Source organism: Pezoporus flaviventris, unplaced genomic scaffold (assembly GCF_033815535.1).
Source record: "Pezoporus flaviventris isolate CSIRO_AGI_PZ_B2104156 unplaced genomic scaffold, CSIRO_AGI_Pfla_v1 ptg000035l, whole genome shotgun sequence".
In the NCBI taxonomy this organism is placed as follows: domain Eukaryota; kingdom Metazoa; phylum Chordata; class Aves; order Psittaciformes; family Psittacidae; genus Pezoporus; species Pezoporus flaviventris.
The window spans coordinates 3708484-3732938 of record NW_026892583.1 but is presented as its reverse complement, the minus strand read 5'-3'; the positions used below and the strand labels follow the sequence as shown (position 1 = coordinate 3732938).

Here is a 24455-nt window from a genome sequence, read left to right as displayed (position 1 = left end):
ATGATAACACCTTCCCTTTAAAGGAAGGATGGGATGGTAAAAATCTGTGTGTATATACAAGAACTGCTGATTTAAGCTGCAATGTAAAGGGTGTCTGGTTCTTACAAAGAAGAATAGCAGGAATGGGGGAAAAGAAAAATGACAGTGTATATGGGAAGCTTCCATGAAAGGAAATACTCCAGTTTGAGGCACAGGGCTAACTCTTAAAAGTGCTCTTATTTTTGGGAGGTAACACAAACTGAGTATCCCATTGCATCATTGTAGCTACTGATCTGCCTGCATTACGTTTGAGTGTGCATGTGTGTATATTTATGAGTGCCATTTCAGCCACTTGCAAAAGACATTGCGCACTGTGGGTCAAGATGCATTGCTGGCAAACTCACATAAACCATCCTGTGGGATCTGGGCTTACTACAGGGCCTCCAGTCTCCACCCTCATCACCACATCACCAGTAAGACAAGGCAGTGGAAAAAACATCAACAAATAAGTGAAAAGTAAACAGCTGCAGAAGGGTTCCCAAGGTTGGGAACAATCAAATACCATCCATGTGAGCCTAGTGCATGCATTTAGAAAGAGAAAAGTGTTCCCAGCATAATGTTCTTAAGGCCACAGGGCAGCCAGACGTGAAAACACATCCAACACTGGTGTTTACACTGTGTAAAGTACTACCCATGTGACTGCACGTAGCATAGGCCCTACCAACTACAGCACCCTGTCAGGACTAGACCCAGCAGCTCTTGAGCTCTGAAGCCAGAGGAGATGTTGCTGCAGCAGCCTGAGGTCACTGTGACCAACCCCTGGGACTGCACCAGCCCCATTACAGGGGCCACCACAGTACAGAGGTGGAAATTCTTAATAAGACTGTAGCCAGAAGCACTATCTGAATGAAAAAGCCCCAAAAGTTAAGTATTAAACCCCTCAAGAACTGAAGAACTGTCCTGTCAGTTACAGCAGCTAAAGAAATTAATAGATTACAAGGACCATATGCAAAGAGTTACCTGTGAACAGATGCCAAACATACCTCTGGTGTACAGCTGACAGCTTGGCATGGGTCACGCTGAATAGTGGCAGTGTGTGGAAGGAGAACTCAGCACTGGGAAGCCCTCAGTTGGGTGGCTGATCTGATCAGTAACAGAAACTGAAAAGCAGCACAGGAGTTTCCAGAAGTGTTAACATGAGCATCAACACATCCAGGTGGCAAGGCCAGTGGTCAGGGCTCAGGCTGTCTGAGGCTGTCTGCCTCACTGTGATGCTTTTAGCTCCAGTGCTCTCTGCTCTCCTCCTATTCTCACAGCCACTGTTGGGTTCACTTGTTGCTACACTCGTATTATTAATCACAGTAACCACTTTGCATTTGAGCCTTTCTGTCAACCAAAAAGCTTACTGATGAAGTCGTAAATGTTCCATCCCTGGCAGTGTTCAGGGCCAGGCTGGACAGAGCCTTGGGTGCCATGGTTTAGTGTGAGGTGTCCCTGCCCATGGCAGGGGGGTTGAACTGAATGCTCTTAAGGTCCTTTCCAACCCAAACCGTTCTATGTGTAACCAGGAAATTACCATGTCTGCAGGCAAAGGTTAGATGTACGTGGATCAAGGAGTGGAGTGCAGCAGAAGACATCCAGGAGTTAGCAGTCCACCTGAGTTGACACGAGAAGGTGCAGGTCTCTGCTGCATGGACCACTTGGCCACAGGATAAATTCAGCCCACTAATCCTAACTGGAGAGCCTTGAGGTGGCTCCCACTTGGCACCTAGTGATCCCACAACCTGTGGAGCTGCCCGAGTCCAGCTCTAGGAAAGGGCAATCCCATTCAGACTGCTCATCATGGCAAGGAGATGGTAACATGGGAGCCCAGCCCTGCTTCACTTTGCTTGAATTCTGCTCCCAACCTGAGGCTCCTGCAAACCAGTCTTTCTTCCCAGTTACTCACATAGGAGGAATTTCACACTCCTCCCTCTGTGCACGGTTATTACGGCTGGCAGCGTAGCCAGCTTTACTTGTGTGTCTTACAGACGTGCCACAGCTCCTATCACTTGAGAGACACACCTGGATCTGGGATTACCATTTGAATTTTATTTAAATACAAAAAGTGCAAACTGTGAAATACAAGATTGGTGCAGATCAGAAGAAAACAAACTGTGAACCGTGAAAACCCCAGCCGGCACCTCACGAACATCAACAGAAAAGGCAGCAAGGAACACCAGCAACAAAAGCAAAAGCCAACAGTGACGCACAGGAGCCCCCATGCATGAAAGGTAACAAGGACCAAAGTGGTCCTCAGCTCTCAAATAGCAAACGTTGCCACAAGGCATCCAGCTGGCCCCTGCACCCCTGTGCCCCCCCCTGACAGCTCTGGTGTCAGGACACAGCGTGGGCCAGGGAGCAGAGGCTGGTAAGACAGCAGGAGGCTTAAACAGAGGGGAATGGTTGAGATGCTAAAGAGCAGAGGGTTGAAGTGTAACAAGTACCCCCCCCCCCCCCCAGGGAGAAATGGCTAACAGCTAACCTAAAAGACAGGGAAGAGACCCTTGGGCAGCTCTACAGCAAGGAGAACAAAGACCAGCACCCTAATCAGATACTGCCTGCACCTGTATGTGGCAGAGACACCCAAACCTGCCAGAGCCTGGCTGTGGGCAGAAGCTCTTTGCCCAGGAACAGAGGGAATTTCAGCCCCTGGTCTGGGCAGATGCAGGCTCTGGAGGGCACACACCCAGCACAGGCTGAGGCAGCCCGAGGCAGCTCCCTGCTCAAGTCACACGAGGTGTTTCAATGCAAGGCCTCCAGGAGAGCGGACTGCAGAAGCAAAAGCAACCCTGGTTCCTGTGCCTGCCCCAGGGCCCCCAGCAGCTCCGGCATGAGGAGCAGCAGACAAAGGGATATTTACACTGGGTCCCTTCCAGGATTTGCAAGCACTTTCCCACCGCAGCAGCAGCTTCCTGAATGCCCTCCAAATCTGCTCCCCGCAGGCACTGAACTGGAGCAGGCTTTTATCCCTGCCCGCAGGGGATGCACCCGTCTCCATTGTGCTAAAAAAGGAAAGATTATTTCAAGAATTCACTTTAAAAAAAAATTAAAAAATTAAAAAGAAGCACCCACCAAACAAATTCCAGCCAGAACATGGACACTTCCAGCAATCCCTGCTCTGCCGCTGGAGAGGAGCTAAGCTACCCCAGCACTGCTCCCTTCGCTACTGAAGGGAATGGTCCTCGCTGCTCTGCGTGGCTGGAACGTGACAGCCTCCCCTGGGAGCTGGGGCTACACACAGGGCCAAGGCCTCCTGCCCTGGCACACAGGCACTTCCCGATCCATGCTGCCAATACTGGTCTTGTTTGTCCCAGGGGAAGAGAGCTGGGATTGCCTTTCCTCCAGGGGGATGTAAGTGAGGCCAGTGGCAGCTCAGATCTAGTTGGAGCATCAAGTCTACCCCCGAACTGAAGCCTGCACAGCACAGGGTGCCTGCAGGGGAAGAAGGGCTACATCGGGCTCCCTCTGCCTCCACACTCCTCCTCAGCTGTCCAGAAATCCCTGCCTCTTACAGCAAACACTGGGGCCTCTTAAAGCAAAAGCTGGGGCAGGTACACCTCTCCACACTGTCCATCCCTCCTGCACGGCACACCAGCCCTGCTAATTTCCTCTAGCACAGAGCACAGGTGAATTAGGAGCTGAGTGTCTCTGCCTCCAAAACATCTGGTTACTGCTGTAAACTGTTCAGACTAAAAACAATTCCTATTCTGGACAAACAGGGGGCTAAGTTAATAACAGGGCCATTGGAACAGGGAGACCAAGCAGCCTTGTAGCCTCCACAGGACAAAGTCCCCACTATCTAGATGGGATGAGACCCCAGCCCTCTAATCAAACACCTCCTTAGTGATGCTCAGTTTCTTTCTCACTATTCCCATGCATATGTTCCTGTTCCTCCTTCACGGACCAGTGCTGCCGCACAGAGCTGCCTGTGTCCTTACTCATCCCCATTCCAGAGCTCAGCAATAAGCGCCATTTCCATAGTGCCTGCAGCAGGTGACACTTACTTTGCTTACAGCTGGGCACCGACCCTTGTCAGTGTTTTAAAGGCAGGCTAAAATACTATGACAAAGCAAACGGTATTTCACATCCAGTAGCTATTTAAAATAGTTCTGCTTGGTCCAAAAAGATCTGTCCCTGTGGCCAGATGCAGCAACAGGGGCCTGGCCCAGGCACGCAGGGCACGAGATAACAGAGATACAACACACCAGTGAAGTAAGGCTAGAAGCTCCCTGCTAACACCCTGCTGGGCCAGGCTGAGGACAGGGATCTCCTTCAGCTCAGGTAACGGGAAAGCTGCAAACCCAACCATGATGCCCTCACAGCTAGCAGGTCCACCCCACTCTGAGCCTGCCCTGCGGACAACCCGACCTCTCCAGCCATGCCCAGGGCATGCAGGATGCATCTGACCAGGCTTCCATGGTAGGACAGAAGGAAGGTAGCTCAGAACTGAGGGAGACAAGGCAAAGGCCCTTGGCATGGAATAGCTGTTCCCTCACAGCTTTGGCACACGAGTGCTCAGCACCTGGACAGAAACGTAAGCCCAGCCTGGTGCACTCCAGGGTGAGGATCAGCCCCAGCCCCTACACCTTCCCTCAAGGCCATGCTCTCTGTTATGCTGTGCTGGGGAGAGCCCTGCTCAAGAAGTGTCTGTGCCATCAGCACAGATGTACACATCTGACAGAGGAAAGGGGCTTTGTGCGGCTGCCCCGGGGAGAGGCAGTGATGCTCATAGTGTGCAGCAGGTTCAGTGCCACCAGGGCACTTGCTGTCTGCCCTTCAGACTCACCCAGCCACCGGAGACCCACCCCACAGCCAGGCCTGGCATGGGGTGGGTCTGCCGGACCCAGGCATCACCACCACCTGAGCTGGGTAACTGTGGGAGGCACCTCACCCACAACACCCCAGCAAACACTGAACAGTATCAAGAGTGGGGACCCCAGAGGGGTTTGGGCTAAATTCAGCTTCCTTGTATTGGAATCTGACCAGTAACACAGTCCATGTGCTGCGAGCCTGTCCTTCACTTGCCTGCCAAAACTATGGGGTCTGGAGTGTTGTTTGCAAGTGCAGGACAAGCACAAGAGCTGCCCAGCTCCCTCCTTGCCGCAGGTGCCACTGGGGAAAGGCAGATGCACATTCAGTGCTGAGGGATGGCACTGGCAGCAAGAACATCTCTGCCACAAACCCAGCGAGCTGCCCTCACCCAGACAGCCCAGCAGAGGCAAGGGGGTGAGCTGGCACTATTGGGAGCTGAAACAATAAAGATCTTTGCTGAGGAAGGGACCAGGAGGGCAGAAAGGGAAGGAGGAAAGAGGCAGGGCATCTGATAGGGCAGCAGGCTGGTGATGAGGCCTGGAGGAGCTGCACAGACTGGCAGGGGGGCCAGGACTCCACTCAGAGCAGCAGGGAGACCAGCTCCCCTCCCCATCCCGAGCAGTGGGTCTCTGCTCGCTTACTTACACACTTCCTCCACCATCTCCACAGCCCTCACTCTGCTCATCACCCAGAGGATCAATAGCCCCTTTGCACTGGAGTCAGCTTGGTCACAGCTCCAAGACAAGGTGGGAAGGAAGGTGGGAAGGTGAGCACAGTGTGCTGGTGTGGGCTGGCCTGGATTCAGGCCTCCACATCCTCAAAGAGCTCCTTCTGGTGGTCCAGCAGGAACTTGGTGAAGGTATTGATGGGGTTGATGGCTTTTAGGGTGATGGCTACATCTTTGGCCCACAGCAGATTTGGGCCAAACACAACTGCTAGGTTGGTGTTTGTCATCTTGTTTCTGTCACTGTGAGCAGAGACCTGTATGGGAAGGAAAGAGCCCGTTACGAATCCTACAGAACAACACAGCAGGTGCCCTCTACACTCCCCAAAGCCAGAGCTGACAGATTGCCAGGGTAAAATGGGAGGAGAGAAAGTGAAGGCCTAGTGCCAGAAGACACAAACACACATGACACCCAGCATTCAGAAGGTGAGGAGCAATAACTTGCCATTTGCCACCACAGCTTAACCACCAGGCCACATCATAACAATAGGACCAGAAGCACTGCCAGCAAAAATCTCTACAGGTCCAGGTCACCACTCAAAACAAAATTACCTTCCCTCTTGCTAGAGCAGCCTTGCAGTGGCTTCCCTGGCAGCACAAAACGCTGTGGGGTAGATCAGAGACCCCTCTTCTAGTCTTGCGTATATATATAGATATATATGTATATACACATACATATATACACACACATCAGATATATAACCCTGGGGAACTCTCAGCCTCTCTTGTACAAACCACACAGGCTTAATGCCCACCTGCACATCTCAGCGTTACGAGAAATAACTGCTTAGGCTAGATCATCATGATCATTCTTGATCTGTTTAACAGTAAGGTAAAGAAAGGCAATTTCCTGTCTTGGGACTCATTTCCTCTCAAAGGAACAGAGAGAGCAAGCAGTTAAAAAGCTGATTCAAGGCACTGGCAACTGAACTAGCATAAGCCTGCCCACCTTTGGAGCCGCTCACCTGCACCAGGAAGGCTGTCAGTAAATGGAGCACTTGGTAGTTCTCTTCTGGCAGAGTCTGGAGTGTTTTGCGAACAACACCCACACGATTCTCCTCCTCCACATCTAAAAAGAGGGGAAAGACAAGCAGGTCCGTGAGGAGTCCTCAGCACTCACCGTGATGACAGCCCGGTTTGCAGTCACAGGGTACCCCATGCATGCCCTCCTCCCAGGCTATCTTTGCCTTTGGCCAGTGTAACATTCAGGAGTAGGACACTCTTGTTACAACTCACTCTGGAAGCTGACAACGTGGCTGTAGAGGCCAAAAGTGAGCAGGGGTTCAGGAAGCTCCCTCAAGAAGGTCTTGAGAATCACAGCAGGGAGGTGGACATCTTCGTACTGCTGGAAATCTACAGGCACACCTGAAAAAGTAGAGCAGAACCTCAGTGCTCAGTAGCCAAAGCAGGACTTCCTCCAAACAAAGAACGGGACATGGTGGCCAGAGCTCAGAACTAGGGAAGCAAGAGTTTAAAGAACACAGAGAGGGTACTGAAGCACCACATCTTTTAGGAGAGTGGAAAAATGTGTCCCAAAAGCATGTGCAAAGCACTGCCGAATCCAGCACTAAGTCTTTGGAAGTCATGAGATGTAACAGATGAAAAAGTTTCTTCCTGGTCATCTTCAGTCCATACAGTATAACCTGACTAAGGTGGGAGGTATATCCCACCCCAAGAAAGAGGGAAACTCACTCAGGAATGAAAAAGGCAGCAACAGGAATGTAAGTGGGAGGGAACATGGTTACTACACAGCAGAAGTATCAGGTGCTTCTCCTTTGCAGCTCGGGTCACACCATGATGGGGCCTCACCTAGAGGCCTATCAAAGAAGGAGAGGAGCCATGATCCAACACAGCTCCAGTTGCAAATGAGAGGGGTTCTGCTGAGTTTGGGCACTTACCCATGTTGTATTTTTGCTGGACCTCCCTGACAACCTGTGTATTTGCTGATCTCCGGAAAATCCCCTCTGTGGTAAGAGCTGTGAAGGGAGACCAGATGGAGAAGGAAGATCAGACACGTGAGAGTCTAAAAATGCTGGTCTTAACAGTCATAAATGCATGCCTTGGGCATTCAAACAGATGACAACAAGTCCCTTTTTTAGAGAAGGCAATTCTTTCTGCTTCCACTACCAGGCAAAGGATACAAGGAGCATTTTGCTGCTCTTACACAAGTAGGGATGAGTGGAAGAAAGAGGTCTCCTGAGCCCTGCACACTCTCTTGAACGCTAACTCACCTAGTTCTGGCCTTTACACCTCATTGTAGACTGTTGCTCTTTACCTCACCACACTCTGGGTGGGAACTTGGATGGAGGAGAGGCCACTGACATGGAATAAAGAGGGGCTGCAGTTCCCCCTCTACACTTACCATGGTCCCGCAAGTGAGCAATGGTGTCTCTGACCACCAGAGGCACAGGAGACTGATCAGGGCTCTTCTCCCTGAGACTGGGGGAAGAGACAAAAGGTTACAAATGACTGGTCTTCCCTACCCTGCATGCAGCCCTGAGTCTTTAAGTCACAAGCCCTACCCTATAGGATACTGCTATCCCAGTCCGTGGCTCAGCCACTATTCCAGCCTTCTCTCCCATTCACCCATCATGCTACATCATTCACTGGAGCAAGTATGAGCTCATTACTACACCAGAGGAGTAATCCTCTCTCTTCTGTAAACCCCACAGCCTGTAGATTCCAAGGCAAAGGAGTTCCCAGAAGGCAAAGCTGCTGGTTATGAGTAAGATGAAAAGGGTTAAACTTCCTGTTTACTTCCCCATAGGAGCAAGGGTAGAAAGAAGCTGACACGAGAGAAATATGTATGGGGTAAGTTTATCCATCTCACTCCTGTAGCAAAGATGCATCAACCCAACGGCTGTCAGGGGAGACCTAGTGATGCCAAGGTGTTTGCTCTCTGTACCACTTGATGGCATGGAGCTGTTCACCCCTCTCAGGCTACTCACAAGCTCAGGCACACAGCACCACAGGAAACACCATTTGGAAACGTGCTGAAGCTGGGGAATGTGTTGCCAGATTGCTCCAGAGGATCTGCCTGGCCACAGGGTACTGGCTCCTCCTCATTCCCCGGGGAAGGAAAATCACACTCCAAGTTAAAAATACCTTCACCACTTAGCCAGTATCACTAGCCCTTGCCAGTGTCTGTGTTTGCCTGCGTCAGCCTGCAGGAATGGGGGATGGGATCAGCACAAGTGTGAACAGAAGTGCTTTTAAGATAAGAGTTTATGATACGGAAAAACCTAAGAAACAGCCCTGCAGCACTGCTCAATCAGCACAGCCCTAAAGACACCTCCACCAGCCTCCAACAGACTTCCTTTGTTTAAAGGAAGTCTGTAGTGACACAAAGCTGTCCCACATGGCCCTTGTTTTGTTCCTCCCTTAGTGACCCTTAGCTGCAGAAGCAATCCCATCCTAATTTAGACCCAATCTAGCTGTGGAATCAAGAAGGTGGAACTGAACCGGGTCAGGATCTGGTTGTCTGGTTCCTCAGAAGAATGATGAAAGCTTTGCAGGAAGTCTGAACTGCCCGAAAGGTTACAGCCACTTGTGCTGCTCTTCAGCTTCAAACACAGTGAGCTCGTACCAAGCAAGTCAGGGCAAAAGCAACACAATCCAGGGATACTCACAGCTGGAGCGAGACTCCAAACTGCTGGTTTGGCAGCGGTGGGCGCGGAGGGGTTGGCTTCAGGGGCACTTGTGAAGGTTTCTGCAGGGATCTCAGATATTCATCGTATCTGTGGCAAAACACAGACTAGTAAGGAGCCACCCCACCTCCCAGAAAGAGCATGAACCCAGCGCTGCACGTGAGCCACTGCACTCCCACTGGTAACAGCTCCAGCCTAGCGTGGTTGATTCCACCTATACAGCTCTGGAGCACAGGAGCAACAAGATCAAACATCTGGTTACCAGGAAAAAGCAGGGAGAAAGAAATATCTATCTGGAATCAGGAGCTGGAGTAGCTGAGGATGACAGCGTGGGCAGGAGGCCAGGGCAGCACTGCTTGCGATGAGACAGTTGCATGTGTGCGTGAGGGACAGGGAATCAACCTGATAGGACTGGGATTGTGGCAATGTTGGGAAGCCCCAAAACCAAGCTGAACTGTGCAGAGGGAGCAGAGCAGGTCCCCAAACACAGCAGATGAATTATGAACTCCGGGTCAACAGCCTACAGAAAGCCCCAAAGGAGAGGCAGGTCTGGTGCTCCACGGGGACAGAACTGGGCACCGTGGCCAAGGACACAGAGGGAGGAGCATGGATAGAAACAATAGTCCCTAAGGCAATTTGTCACCACTCCCTGCATAACCACTGCTCGAGTGCAACAATCTCTTCCTCCCTTTGCCATGCCTCCAGAGAAGTCCCCTCTCACAGAGTCCTAAGCAAATGGCAGCATTCTTACTTCAGCACTTGGCTTGGGATCCCCAATTGTTCCAACTTCACATACTCCTCCAGCTCGCTAAGGAAGTTCACGTAAAAGATCTTTCGTCCAAACTTAAAGCTGAAAACAAGAGAAAAGAGGATTATGTGAGGAATGGGGAAATCCAGTTTCAGAACAGACTTACTACAGACAAGGAGAGCAGGGGTCTGCAAGAGACATCAGTAGGGCAAAGGGGCAGATATAGAGCATCAGAAATGCCACACATAGTGGTCTCCACCTCCATGTATTTTACCAGGAGATGCCAAGACTTTCCAAGTCACATTGGAAGCTCCAGCAGCAGCAGGCTCCCTAAAACACTGGATTTCTCCTTCCAGCAATAGGCTGAAGAAAGTTTTGCTTTCAATTACTTTACAGAGTTAGGATTTCACAATGAATTACATACAATTTGGAGTGATGCTTTCACTTCCTCGTTCACTATTAGCAGAGCCTGCAACATTTTACTTGGTTGGACAAAAAGGGAGCAGCAGCACAGAGCTGCAGACTCTGCAGGTTCTTAAAACAGTACTTCTTGTGTTTGACTATGTCTGACCTCAGAAAAGAGGTGGCACCATAGGATGAGAGTCTCCAGGGTAGGCTTTGCAGCTGGGCTCATCTTGTGCCCACTGAGAATGCCTCATTGTTCGCCTGCAGTGTGAGGATGCGGGTGAGCCTCCTGTAGTGCTTCCTACCTGATCAGAGGCTTGAACAGAATCAGCAGGGTCTTGATGAACATCGTTGGGTGCACAATATACAAGGCTTTGATGTTCTTCTTGTACCTGCCAGGAAAAGCTATGTAAGGATGAGCTGTGCTTTAAGGAGAGGATCCAGCCTTTCCACATGAAGGCACCCTGGTGCTCCATTCCTTCTGCACTGAGCCTCACCACCTCCCATACCCACAGCCTCTGCTCTCCCATGCTTTGTAGCTGTGTCAGGCCACTCAGCAGCCCAAGGGCACACGCTACTGTATTCCAAGATTCACCAAGCACCAGGAAGCAATAATTATACCATGGGGTGACACCCGGTTTTGCTGCTTGCCTATTAGCCTAAAGGAGGTAACTACAGAAGGAGCCGTGATTCAGCCTGCATTAAACAGCAACCCACCTCCATAAACAGCAGAAATAAGTGATAGTAAATGATGATCCAAAAGCTACATGGAGGAACCTACACTAGGCTTGAGAACAGCATGTTACAGCCTTGCTTGCTGCAGCCTTACTCACTTCCGATCAAATTCCCTGTAGGCATCCCGCAGCCAGCTCAGGGATGGCTTGTTCTCACTGGTCAGGCCATGGTGCAGGTACACCAGTGTGTAATCACTCTCCACATACTGGTCCAGTGTGAACTTCAGGTACCTGAGAAGAGACAACTGCTGAGCTCACTTCACACTCTCCTTGGGGACTCACTTTTGTGTGTCTAAACAGAGGGTCTGCACCCCCAGCAACGGAGGCAAGTGCTCTGGGAGGACACATCCAGCTAAAGAAACTACTGCAGATAGATCTGGCCTCAAGAATCCAGCACCTGGGAATTACATCAGGCTTAAGAACTTAACAGCAGCCTCCTAAGACACTACTCACCCCAGCAGTTTCACATGATCAAGTTGATGACTTGGGGGCATCCGGCAGGCACTGAACAAAATGACTTTCCTTCCGTATTTGTCATCACCTGCAGATGAAATGGCAGGGATTACAGGGAGTTTAAGGACTACGTTGTGGTCCTGGCAGCAAGGGACAAACAGAGAATGGGAAACCACCATAACAAGGCAGAAGTCTGGATTGTCAGAGATGCCAGCAAAGCTACACCTCATTTTCAGCAGTTACCATGGGCCTAGTATGGAAGCAGAAACCTGAACCAAAGGCCTGGCAAGTAAACAATGTGAATAGAGAACAGAGTCCATGCTCTAGCCCTGAAAGAAAAGGAAGGACTGGAAGCCAGGATGGCTTGGGGCATGTAGGGATGGAGGCCTCAAGTACAGAGTAGTCAGAGCATTAATCCTGCAACACTGCCCCTGGACATTGCTCCTGATGTGTGGCAGGGAGGCACAGAGAAAACTGCCCTCACAGGCATAACAACTCCTTCCATCCTGCACACAGACCTAGACCAACTGCCGATGGCCTCATGCATTTCCTCCTTGCTTCACCTGAAGCTTTATCCTGCACAGAAATCAAAGCCATTTCATACCCTGGAAACCAAGACATTCTTAGGAATAGGGCAGTCCCAGCCAGCCACATCCCAGAGATGAGAAGCAAGCATCATCACAAGCCTCTTCTACACATGGACCAAGTAGAGCTGCTGGATTCTCCAGGGGACTGCAGAACAAGCTGTTCACTCTTTCCTACATTTTCCATCCACAGAGGTATTTTTCCAACCTGAGCTGGAAGGAGCTGCAAAGAGCAGCACAACAAAGTATATTATGTATAAACCCAGCACAAAACAGTCTTCATCTCACTGGAGCCAAACGAACCATAGAGCATCCTCATCTCGGGGAGGACACTCCCAAGCACCACTTGAGGCTTCAGAAACAACAAGCCAAGTTTTCCTCAAAGTAAATCTTCATACATCAATGGACTTACACCAGCAGAGATCTCAGCTCCATGATCAAAATCCAGGCAGATGAGCACGGACAAGATCAGCAGACAGTGCCAGGGGAACTGAGAGATTTAGCTAAGGAAGAACCAGGTCACAAATCTTTTGGACACAGGGAATTAGAAGGAAAGTCTGGTTCTCTCCCAGACACAACACACAATCCATCTCCGTAAGGATGACTTGCTTTTTAGCACCAGTGGAGATGAAATGGTTCCTTTAGGGTGAAGGGTTAAAGTCTTCCCATCTTTCTTGCTATTCACCTTGCTCCCCTACAGCGTAACCATCTCATACAGACCACAGCACAGAAAAGCAGCAAGGATCACTACTTATGCACAGCAATCTTGCAGTATATCCTTTTCCCCACGCTGATTTACACTATTTAGAGCATGCAGCCATTTTCTCACCTTTGCATGGGCTCTGGCCTCAACTACTGCTTGGGTACACTTACTGTGCAGCAACTGAGATCTCAAACTGAACCCTGGACAGCAAACCTGAGGTTCCCGGGAATGCTGCCTGTTAGTAACAGACGACCACCTTGTACTGCAAATGGCAGCCAGAGGACTTATATATACCAGCCATGACATTAAGATGCCACTAAGCCACTTTTAGCCCCATGCTGCCTACAAGAACAGATTCTCTTGGAAATAGTTCGTTTCTATTTTTCCCTCGCAAGTCCTATTTTCAAGTCACCAGACAACACAAGAGACAGAAGTTACTGATGCACACAAGCCAGAACCTCTACAAAAGCTTGGAACACTGAAGCAGCACTAGCTACAGACCAGGAAAGGGCTGGCATAGGCCATTACATTGACATACACATGCGGAGGTAAGGGGCAATTAGGGAGGATGCATGACCCAGAATGCAGGACTAGGAGAGAGTGATGCAAGGCTCATCTGGGAACACCCAGATACAGTCACAGCCAGGCCACAAGACCAACATCACATTGCATATCCCACAGCAGCCCACTCTCTGCCTAGCCCAGAGTTTCTCAGTAGCTTGCTATGAGCTTTAGGGCTGGGTCTAATGCACATAAGCTGTCTGTAAAACAAAGATGCATGCTACAAAGTCCTGGGCAAGGAATATGGCATCTTGTAACTCTTCCCAGTGATCCTTAGCTACTTGTATGTTTCTATATGGAATATACAGGGTCCTGTCTGCACAGAGCAGCAAGAAGATGGCAGCATCTGAGAATCTGTTGAGTTTTACAGTGATTAAAGAAGATGGTCAGAAAGACTACAGATCTTTGCAGATCATAGCTCTGTGCTGAAGTCAGAATAGGTGCTATCTTCAGTTAACTGAGAGGCTGCATTACACCAAAGTGGATGGTCTGAGAGCCAGAAGCAGACTGCAAACTTGATCAAGGCAGGCCTTGGCTGTGAAGAACTGTGTTCAAGCAGCGTTGTGGGGGGCCACATGCTCAGCTCGGGCTCCTGGGCAGTGATTTCCACACCTCACAAATCACAGTTCAGGAGCCACATACCTTAAAGACCTTCCTCTGGAATGACATGAAAGCCTATGGCAGGGCCTATGCAAAATCTGGAATCTTGTTCCTTATATAGCCTTGGAGAAAAGGTCTGGGAGTGCTGGTAAAGAGAAAATGAACAATCCATGATTCTGCCAAAGGGGAGATGGCATGTTTCCCTTGGATAATTTCCAGGACCAAGTACACCAGAAGATCACAGAATCATAGAACAGTTAGGGTTGGATAATCTATAGCCCCTTGGATGAGTGGAAAAGGAGTGGCCCATTTTGCCTTCCAAAGCAGAGTGAATTTATGCATGAGACCTACACAGGAACCAGCATGCCCATCACTGAGTTCTGGGTTTCACTCTGGTTTCATCACACTGAGCTCAGCCTGTCAGCACAGACACTGTCAAAACAACCAACTGCCAATCTTGTTTCCTCCTGACACAGATCAGGTCAGTCTGCATCCTCCAGACATGGCAAAATGCAACATTCAGCATCAAAGCAAACATCAGTTGTTGCAGTTCATAAGCAAGAACCTAAAGCCCATTCCATGTGTTCGTGGCTGTCAGAGAAAACTGTCTGCAGGTGGCCTCTCTGCCTCCAACCAACCAGATTCTTATCGTGTTTGATCTTTCCCAGATGCTCCATCCCCTGCACTGTTTGCTTTCCTGTTTGCAATATTAATCTTATGTATCTAGGGTTTCACCCCTTGTTTGCAATTGCAAATAGCTAAAGTTTCCATTAAACACAACTACAGACCATGAAGTAGTCACTCATCTTCTCAGGCTGTCTCCTACCTCTCCCAGATGAGGAATGCTCAACAGTTAACAACAAACCAACAGAGAAGCAGTGGCCATCAGCACTCACAGAGCACCCTAACAATGTGCAAACCTTTGAGAATAAGTTCATACATTACACTTGAAATAAACCTACCTCTCCATAAAAAAGATATATCTTTTTTAACAACAAAGAGCCAATATGCAAAGCCTCTCCAGTCAAGACAGCTGCCCATCTAAAGAGGCATTAACTTGCAGCACTGATGGACATGCCAACTCTCCTTAACATTGTTATGGTGCTTTTAAAGCCCAAACTCGGTTTTAACTCTCACCTGAAGAGCAGCACTTCTGAGACAAGGGGTATGGAACATCATTGCTGTGGTTCTAAGCCATTGATGCAAGACCACACTTTTGAAAGGACTCAAGTTTAAATACTGAGGCTAATGTTTCAGATTGAAACCTGCAGCAATACAAACATACCAGTGCACAAATTCCCACCAAGTACTGTCCTGAGACAGGACTCCCTGTTAAATGAATCTGTACAGTCAACACAGACAAGACATGGTTGACCTGCAAATCCTGCTTTGTATTTCTAGGTATTTCTCCTGAAATATATCCTTTATGCCATGATTGGAAGCTGTCATACTACTCACTGCAGCCCAGGGACTCAGCTCCTTCCTACCTTCATCGGGTGCCCTCAACTGAGGGCCCACCCCGATGAAAGATTCAAATGGGAGTATCCTAGTACTTTGATACTGAGAGAATGAAGATGGATAAAACTTGCCTCTAGAAGCTAAGTGCTATTGGTAAACCAGCAAAGTTAAAGAGTGGATAGTCAAGGAGAGGACACCACTGCATAATTCTGGAACACTACTATACAATTTTCACAGAGATTTGGATGTTCATCAGAGCCACGGCCAGTAAAAGACTTCTCTCATGTAATTTCAGGCTCTTGCCAAGCTTATGACACAGCTGGGCAGCGTGTAAATATAGTAGAGTTGCATGTTGGCAACATGGCTTTAGCCCCTCAGTTAAAGAAGGTAAGGAGCTCAAAGTAGAAGTATTTTAACACGTAACATCTACCTAAATATTCCCAATATCCAAACCATAAAGCCTTAACAAGAGGCTGCAGCTCTAACTGATACAAAATATACTAAAGGGTCAGATTAAAGAATGCGAAATGGGAGGATGCCTGAGAGCACGGCAGATGCCCATGTAATGAGGAAGTGAAGATCAGCATTTCCATGGACTGTGTGAAGGTCTTGACCTGCTGTTCAGAAACAGAAGCAAGAATTTCACACCAAAAGAAGTTTTCACCTACACTGAGAAGTGTGAAAGCGCCGGCAGGCAGACTGGGACTGCAGTCCAGAGAGTATTAACAAATGCTCAGCAAGCACAGAGCAGTCTAGCACAGCTTCAGGCTAGAATAAGCTACCAAAACACAACATCTCTGCAGCCAAATGGAGAAGAAACAGATAACAGTTGCTTTCAGCTGGAGAATCCAGTTTAAGCGCCAGCTGCTTGGCATGTGAGTGCAGCAGCAGATCGTACGAAGGAATAGAAAGCAATCCTAGGATGAACTTCCAAAGCACACATGACAACGAGGCAAATCCCAGTTCAAACTGAACTGGTCCAAGCAGGCCACCACCATGACAGAACAGGATTTACACTGAGACCCAAGAGCCCCAAAGTGAAGCCCACATGCCCAATTTGGCTCAAATGGTTCTGCTGTGCTGGAAGCAGAGGTGCAGCCCTCAGACAACAATTTGGTGCAGGCTTTGGACTCCTGAAAAGTTGCCAATGCAGCCTAAAGCTGAGCAAAGTTTGGGCTCCCCTGAGACAGTCCAGCCACAGGCCATGGTCATGCTAAAGGAATACCATGATCTACAGTACCAAATGTTAGCGCCACAAAAAGTCTACCTACCTGGTTGGGCCCCATCAAGTGCACCCTGGTCTGGAGGAACAGAAACAAGGTTATAGCAAGCCAAGCTTTGTACCCTTTCCCAGAAAGTAATCTTGAGTATAGTCTCAGAGGCTAGTTGGATTGCCACTGGGATGTGTTTAGTTGCTGTCTTGCAGCAATCATGCTCCTTCTATTTCATCGTTCTCCCATGCTCTTCTCCAAAGCAATCTTACCTAACAATTAGAAGCAGTAACAGCAACCCATGATTCCCAAATTTCTGTCTTGAATCTGCAACTAATCCAGTATTATCAGTCAAACTTCTCACCCCTACTGTTACACCTTCCTTACCACCAAAACGGCAACCACTGTCCTGCCTCTTTTAAAAGGGTCAAGCAGAATCAAATCTGAATGTGAAGGTCCTTTGAGCAGCTTCAGAAGTGTACAGAGAATGGCATCATACTGTTTGAATAACACATCCAACGGATTGGTTTGCAAGAAGCTAAATAAGCTGAACTAAATAAGCTGCACTAATAAGCTGCAGATAGGGACAATTTAGATCTTCAACACACAGCTTAAAAGAAAATGTTTGGTAGGTTTGACTGGTCACAAAGTGGTTATTGCCATGCCCAGCCCCTATCCATCACTCTTCTAGCTATGCACTCAATAGACCCATATAGGCCTGGCAAGACAGGATGGAGAGTTCCAGAGCAGGGCTGTAGAAAGAAACTCTCTGTTCCCTTGGTCTCCCTTAGGAGCTCAGAACCCCTTAGACACTCTCCATTCCCTTGATCTTGAATGTCAAAACATGGTTCACAAGCTGGGCTTGCTCTGATGGGCCCAATTCTGCAGATGCAGCTCATCATTCTGCATCATACAAATACTCTAACAAAAATTACATAAGTCAAAGCCAGAAACTACACCCAAAAGCAGCAGAAATGGATGCACCCTGTATTAAATGGGGCCAATAATAACGTACCGTATTGGAAGGGAGAAAAACCCTTGTTATCAGAGGCCTCTGCCACCAAAGACACACTGCAACATACTTTCAGCACAACGTTTGTCTTTGTTTGCTTTGCCTTCTTAATGAAACTGGTGCTCCGAGATTTATTTTACCTCCTCATGTCAATCACAGGCAGCAACAACAAAGCATCAGCACTAGTTACAGTTCTCCACCTGCAGCCAACAGCCAGCCACAATGGTTTTCAGGTAGGTTTGGTACCCGATTCACCATTGAAATAAAGATTCACTGTTGAAACTGCAGCTTTAATCTAGTAACTCATAGTAAGTTACACCCCCAGCTCTCCACCCTGCCTTCCCTCTTCAATCACAGGTCTTACACACACTAGCATCATGCCTCCTCTGCAAGGGCAGCCCTGTAGACTGACAGTTAATGGTGTGAAGCAGCAGTTTTTCCACAAAAGCTATCAGAAACATGCTCTGAGCTTCAGCAAAGCTTTGAAGTCAGAGGGCAGGGACTACATAGCTAAAGCAAATAGTAACAGCCACTGTGCTGACTAATGCATCACCAACTTCTAGCCTCCACAGCAGTGGAAAATTCATTCACCGGTCATATCCTAAGCCCCAGTTTTCTTATCCCAAAAAGAAGAAAACCAGTTATTGTGTAACATGGGAATGCTGATGCACTTTATAGCTATAAGGTTTGCATACTGACCACAAAGGTGAGACCAGTATTTTGGACTCTGCAGAAGAACAAGGGATGAACACGTTGCTAAAGCTGTCCAGAGTCCTGCTCTTCCCACACAGCTCCAGGTTCCCAATAGGAACTGCCTTTCCAGAGACCTCCTTCAGCCTGTTATTAAGCATACGATTGCAATTCAGCCTCTGCTGACATTCAGGGATAAGATTATGTCACATCAGTCCGCCTCAACCCTCAAGGGGATGGAAGCAGCACCTTTGGCATGGAATTAACAGAGGGATACAGAAACTCTTACACACAACAGCAATTCGGGATAGTTCCTCAACAGTCTTTAACCAGAAGCCTGCGTTTCTTCTGAATGCCATTTGGCTGGAGCAAGAAGAGAAACCACACTTTGCAGAAGTGGTTTGTGCAGTGAAACCGAGCCGCCTCTGCTCCAGCCTCTAGCCATGTGTGAAGACGAATTTCTCTGCTACAATGCCCACAGAAAGAGGAACTCAAGAGTCAAGAAGAGCACAACCACACGGAAGCCTCTCCAGAGCCTGCGTAAAACACTCCAGGAAATTCACACCGTGAGGCAGGTCTGCAGGGAAAGGCAGAGTACCATCTCCTTCCTTCAGAACAGCGTTGCACCCCAGAACTAAAGGAACGCTTCCCAAAACCGGAACATCTTGTTGTACTCCCTTGGAACTGGGGCCTGGGTGCCTTTTGTTGCCATCTTCCTATGACACACCCCCGCAAAGGACAGCAATGACATTCCTGCTCCTTCCCACGGACAGCCTCTTCCAGGAAGATCCCAGTCTCCAGAAGGGACTGGAGCCCAGGGCATAAAAGGAGACTCTCTGTGAAGCTGCTGCACTATTTTTAAATGAAAAACAAGAGCAAATCCCTTCTTTTTCTAGCAAATTTCTAGCAAAATATCTTCAATGTTATTATCCCCCCTCTTCAGGCCAGATATCCAGGATGTTCAAATCCAGCACGCCTTGAACTCCATCAGGAATTCAGGTCAGCTAGAAAATGCGTGTGTTAACTTTCTGCCATCAAAACTGGGCTTTTAGTAAGTTTAAATTAACACCCCTCCTTCCTGCAAGAAGCAATTACTCTTCTGACCACACAGGATAACCCTGGGATCATGGAGTTCAGCCCAAGGATGGGAACCAGCCTTCTGGTTTTGTCTCAAAATAGCACCAGCATCCCAGAATGGATTTCAGGGAAGGCAGGAACAGAGTTAGCCATATGCTTTCTGCTCTCAAGTGCACAACAGGGAAGGACACAGAAGAGAAAGCTCAGAAAGCAGTAGAATGGGTAAAACAACCCTTGATCTGCTGCCATTTGCTAGCATTTAGGAGAGAACCGGGTTGGAGCTACTTGTTTCAGGCTCAGCATGAGGAGCGCTCATTGCACATGAAGGTGCTGACAAGCACAACTTGTCAGGAGAGCCAGAGGCAAACAGTTTCATATTAACCCTGCAGTGCAGTTTCGATTCGCCAGGCTATTTCTAACAGCATTTTCCCAGATTGACTCTGACAACAGCCCAGAGAACATCACCCGCTCTCCAAACAGTTCATGTTATCCGTTTTTGACCAAAAAATCTGAACAAACAGCATCACCTCAGAGGCCAAGTTACAACTCAGGCCCCATAGATCCACTTCATAAATCCGGCTTTCAGGAGATGAGACACAAGGGAGTCTCAAAACTATGTGGCAGTAAATCCACTGTTTGGAGCTGTGCTACCGTTCCAATGCCAAGAAAAGCATCAACCACGTTCTGTGTGTGGGACCATCACATGCTTTTAGATAAACCAGCTACTGGTGAACACTGGCCAGGAGCAACCAACAACAGAAGCTTCTCTGAGCTGCTTCTGCATTATACAGAGACACAACAGGGACAGACAGCTCACTAGAAATATCAATTTAAACCACTGTCAGGGAAGAGATCTCTTTCAGAATGCAGGCACAGCTCCCAGTCAGCCATCAAACCACTTCCAGATCCTTTCAGGAAGTTAGATAATTCATTTGCTATCCTAGACAATGTGTCAAACATTCCAAAGGCCACTGATACACACCTCCACTGGAGTGATATTCCATTCAGAGAGCTTGGGAAAAAAACCTAAATGGTGTTACCTTGGAACAGAAACCCCACAGAGAGACTGGTGCTTACATCAGGAGGCAGCACACAAAGCATATCCTTGGTTTGGGCTGGTATTCCAGACTTATCAACGTCTCTGATCTAAACCCTTTGCTAAGCACTTTTTGTCTGAAGTGAACAACAGAGCCAGTTAACTCATCAGCTTCCAGAGTCCTGAAAGGCCAGTTACCTCTGCCATCTGCATTACAAATAGTCTAGCTGTTATCACTGAAAATATTGGAGTCCCTTCCCACTTCCAGCAGTAGGGACACTGGGGTGCAGACCTCTATGAACCCCAGTGCTAAAACTCCAGCCTCATGGAGAAGGTTAGTAACACGTTTGCAAATGAAAGCACTAGTGGCAAATCTAAAAGACACTATGGCCCAAACATTAAATACCCGGGCCTGTGAACCCGAGCAGCCAGAGGCACAAAGGACAACAAAGTTTTGAGTTTACCATTATTGTTTTGCTTCCCAAATGATGTAACATGAGAGGTTAGGAGAAAGAAAGCTCATTCTAGAAAACAGACAGAAAAGAACGATGTCAGGACAACTCTTACCAAGGTAAGTGCATGAGAATCTTCTCTTTGTCTTAAAACCCTGCTGCAGAACAACCCTGAGTCCAAAGGACTCCAGCCTGTGCTCTGCTTCACTGCAATTTCACATGTGGGGCAGGGACCAAGGCAGAGGAATGGCAATAGGAGGGGTAGGAAGTGGCCATAGATAACTGAGGAGAAGGAAGCGTGAATCGAGTCGCAACAGGCCGAAGAGGCATTTGGAACACAAGACAAACTGGGATTACCCTTCCCTCATGCTTACCACAGCAACATAAAGAATATCCCCAAAACTCTTTCTTATGGATGCCCCAGCAGTAAACTGCCATGGGTCAGGGTCATTAAAATAATAAGACAACCACATAGAGAAAATCCAAATGCTCCTGACCCTGAATGATCAGGTCTTTCCTTGCAGTCGGGCATGGGTCTATTCCCCCTATTTCTGTAAATGCTGTTTCTGGACAGGATGGCAAGCTCTGGCCACTCAGATACAAGAGCTGACAGACTTATTGTGAATTACTCCATCAGCTGAGGACCTTGCAACTGTACTGTATAACTACATAATTTCTGTGGCATTATCACACAAAACCCACATCCTATGCCCAGGACATAGTCAAGGGCCACATCTAAACCAATTCAGCAAAAGAAACCAAGAGCCAAGAAGCAATGCAAGATTAACCACGGTCAGTGGAAAATTACACACACAGCAAGCATACATGAAGTTTGGTACTTCTTCTCTTTAGGATGCCAGCTGTCATTGCCACATGGGCTTGGCATAAAGCAGGTGCCCCAACAACCCCATTAGAAAGACCTTTCCTCAGCCCAGCTGCAAAGACGTCACAAAAGAAAACAGAAAGACTCCTACCTGCTACTTCTACAATGTGGTGCCTGGCAATATCATAGTAGGGATCATCCCACTGCAGGTGAGTGACAGGCTCAGGGGAGCCTTTGGAGTCCTCTGCACAAAACACAAGGAACAAGCAATTAGAAGGAGGGATCTGGATCACCTTGGCCAGGGGTACAGGGATGAGAAAAAATGGTTCTTCAACAGAAGAACAGGAGGGACTAATGCATGTACCTGTCCACCTTGGAAACCCTCCTTTGAAATTCTGAGAGGACAGGAGCAGCAATGGCTTCAGAAGAGACCTGTCAATCCTATGAGGTCCAAACATGTCCCTCAGACTGTATATTCTCTCAAAAACAGCTGTTCTGATAGGTCACAAACATTCAGAGACCAAAATCCAAGCGCCAAGGGCAACATCATGGCTTTCCAGAGCAGAAGGATCTTAACATCATCCCTGGATGCACAGTCATCCTATAAGCCCTTGAGCTAATATCCCCGACCTCTCTGGGCAGCAGTCCACAGGACAGGATTCCAGAGCAGCAACTCAATCTCCAACCCCACCCCCATGCGGAAGTTCAAGACCCTTCCACTCAGGAAGGCCAACCTATCCTGCAAGAGACCATAACAGAGGACACTCAAGGACTTAGAGCATGTCTGTACTGTCAGCACCAAAGTGGAGTCAGCCACAGGATGGAGGAAAGCATATTTACATCAGCTTGCTCTCAGCTTTTTAGTGCTGTTTCAGGGGCAGGGCTAATTCACTTGGGTGTGGTACAGGATTAATGTGTCTATAAAGCTTTCAGATGGAGCTGGGCCTCTCTGTATATGCAGATATGCAGATATGACCACAGTGCTGCAGGACAAACAATCCCTTTTGGTCGAAACCCAGACCCCAAACAAGCAGGATACTCACCTGACTTAGGAAAAGCAGGGACATTATCTGCTGGCCAGCTGTTATCATCTATGGAGGCCAGCTGGAGCTGGCTGAGGGACTGGTTGGTATCGTCCAAGTTCAGGTCATCCTGAAGCTCTGAGAGCGGGTCTGTAGCCATGGTCCCCAAACACCGTGCGTTATTTTGCAGTGTCTACAACAAGGACTGCAGAGATTGCTGGGTGAGACACAGAGATCACAGTTTACCTCCCCATAGAGGCTCTTCTTCTTCTCTCTGATTTCCCCCAGATCCTCCCTTTACGTATCCAGAGATCATACTTCCCTTCCCCCTTAACACAGGCAGGAACTCCTCCTACTCCTCCAAGCCAGAAGCACCGACATATGTCAGATTCTTTGGTGCCAACTGCTATCAAAAGACCACCAGGAGCACATACCAACCCTCTCGGAGTCCCTGCTTGGCCAAAGCTCTGTGAGGAGCAGTTTCTCTCCTGAAATGGAGCAGCCACAAGATGCTGAGGAAGGCGACAGGCTACACCAGCCCCTGCCTGATACGTTCACTGTACCAGCTCTGAGCTCCCCCTCCTTCCGAAGGGCTGGCACCAAGCCCAGTTGTTTCCACAGTTGGCCCAGTGCTGGAAGCATTCCCAGGAATCACCCTCCCTTCTCCCCATAAGGGAGGGCCGGAGCTCTCAACAGCACTGAAGTGCCTGCTTCAGCGTGCTGGGATCCAAACACAAAAGTGAACAGCTTCTTAAAACAGGATTTCGTAGGCTGAGCTAATAAGACAGAGAGAACAATACACACACAACAGTCATCTTTCAGCATCACCCAGCAAATCCTTTCTCCTATAAAACAAGGAATCATCTCTTTAATCTAAAGCCATATAGCCAGAATGAGTATTTTTCACCAAGCATTACGTAATACTGAGGATACCAAGAAATTAAGAGGTCCAAGAAACAGGCAGCTCAGTACATTTGCTGCTGCTTGCAGGTATTTTTCACTCTCAGGTGAAGCAGATGATGTGTCAAACCCAGAACTGAGCTAGCACAGCACGCAGCACCTCCTAGGGGTACCAATTCTTAGGGACAACCCCTAGGAAACAGCTGTTATCCTCAGTGCCTTGGAAGTAAGCAAGGAAACACTGGAAAGGACAAGCACATAGATCTGGATTGCTCACACGGACCACACGGACAGCAATCCAGCAGCCAACAGGCAGCAAGCCAAGAGGAACTGTAGCAAAACAAAATGACACCTTGCATAAGCAAGACTCTCTGTAACGCTGCTTCTCAGACAGGCTTGTGCTTGTTTTGCACTATGAGGAGAGCAAAGGGTTCAAAGATGATCTGAGGAGGCGCAACGCCTTTGTGTGGAAAGATCATGCTCACAGTGAAGCTATTTCCTTTAGCCGAATGGGGGGGCAATGATGTACTGCATCTTCCATCCCTAGAGCTTGAATGTGTACATTTATCCAGAGAAGATGATGAAACAGTTACTCAGATGTAAGCCCAGAGGACAAAACCTGTGAGAAACAGAGCCCTGGAAGGTGTCACATCCATGCTCAGGGCAACACTCATGACCTATCTTGGGAATGCATTTTGAGAGCACAGGAAATCGGGTATTTGGTGTTTGTGCCCTCTCTCTAGATCACTCCAGGCTCACTACTTCCTGTTCTCTCTTATCTG

General features: G+C 48.5%; 1 protein-coding gene across 2 annotated transcripts; it reads right to left on the bottom strand.

Moving 5' to 3' along the window:
- Window positions 1-4872: 4872 nt before the first annotated feature.
- ARHGAP1 (Rho GTPase activating protein 1) lies at window positions 4873-24143 on the bottom strand. 2 transcript variants are annotated; one of them, XM_061462233.1, is made up of 13 exons: window positions 22795-24143; window positions 21903-21995; window positions 16722-16751; window positions 11545-11632; window positions 11191-11322; window positions 10663-10749; window positions 9956-10054; window positions 9187-9294; window positions 7920-7996; window positions 7456-7533; window positions 6794-6922; window positions 6523-6626; window positions 4873-5814 (listed from the first exon to the last, which is right to left on the bottom strand). In XM_061462233.1, the coding sequence occupies exons 1-13, from the start codon at window positions 22931-22933 to the stop codon at window positions 5635-5637; spliced, it is 1344 nt and encodes a 447-aa protein (XP_061318217.1). In that variant the 5' UTR covers window positions 22934-24143; the 3' UTR covers window positions 4873-5634. The 2 variants fall into 2 exon arrangements, with proteins under 2 accessions (XP_061318217.1, XP_061318218.1); XM_061462234.1 differs by lacking the exon at window positions 16722-16751 and having other exon boundaries at window positions 22795-24136.
- Between the last annotated feature and the right edge of the window lie 312 nt (window positions 24144-24455).

Coding starts and splice junctions, on each gene's coding strand:
- ARHGAP1 (XM_061462233.1), bottom strand. CDS start 22,933: ATGGCTACAGACCCGCTCTCAGAGCTTCAGGATGACCTGAACTTGGAC. Junction 10,055..10,662: donor CTGTTCAAGCCTCTGATCAG/GTAGGAAGCACT, acceptor TCTTGTTTTCAG/CTTTAAGTTTGGACGAAAGA. Junction 9,295..9,955: donor ATCCCAAGCCAAGTGCTGAA/GTAAGAATGCTG, acceptor GTTTTGCCACAG/ATACGATGAATATCTGAGAT.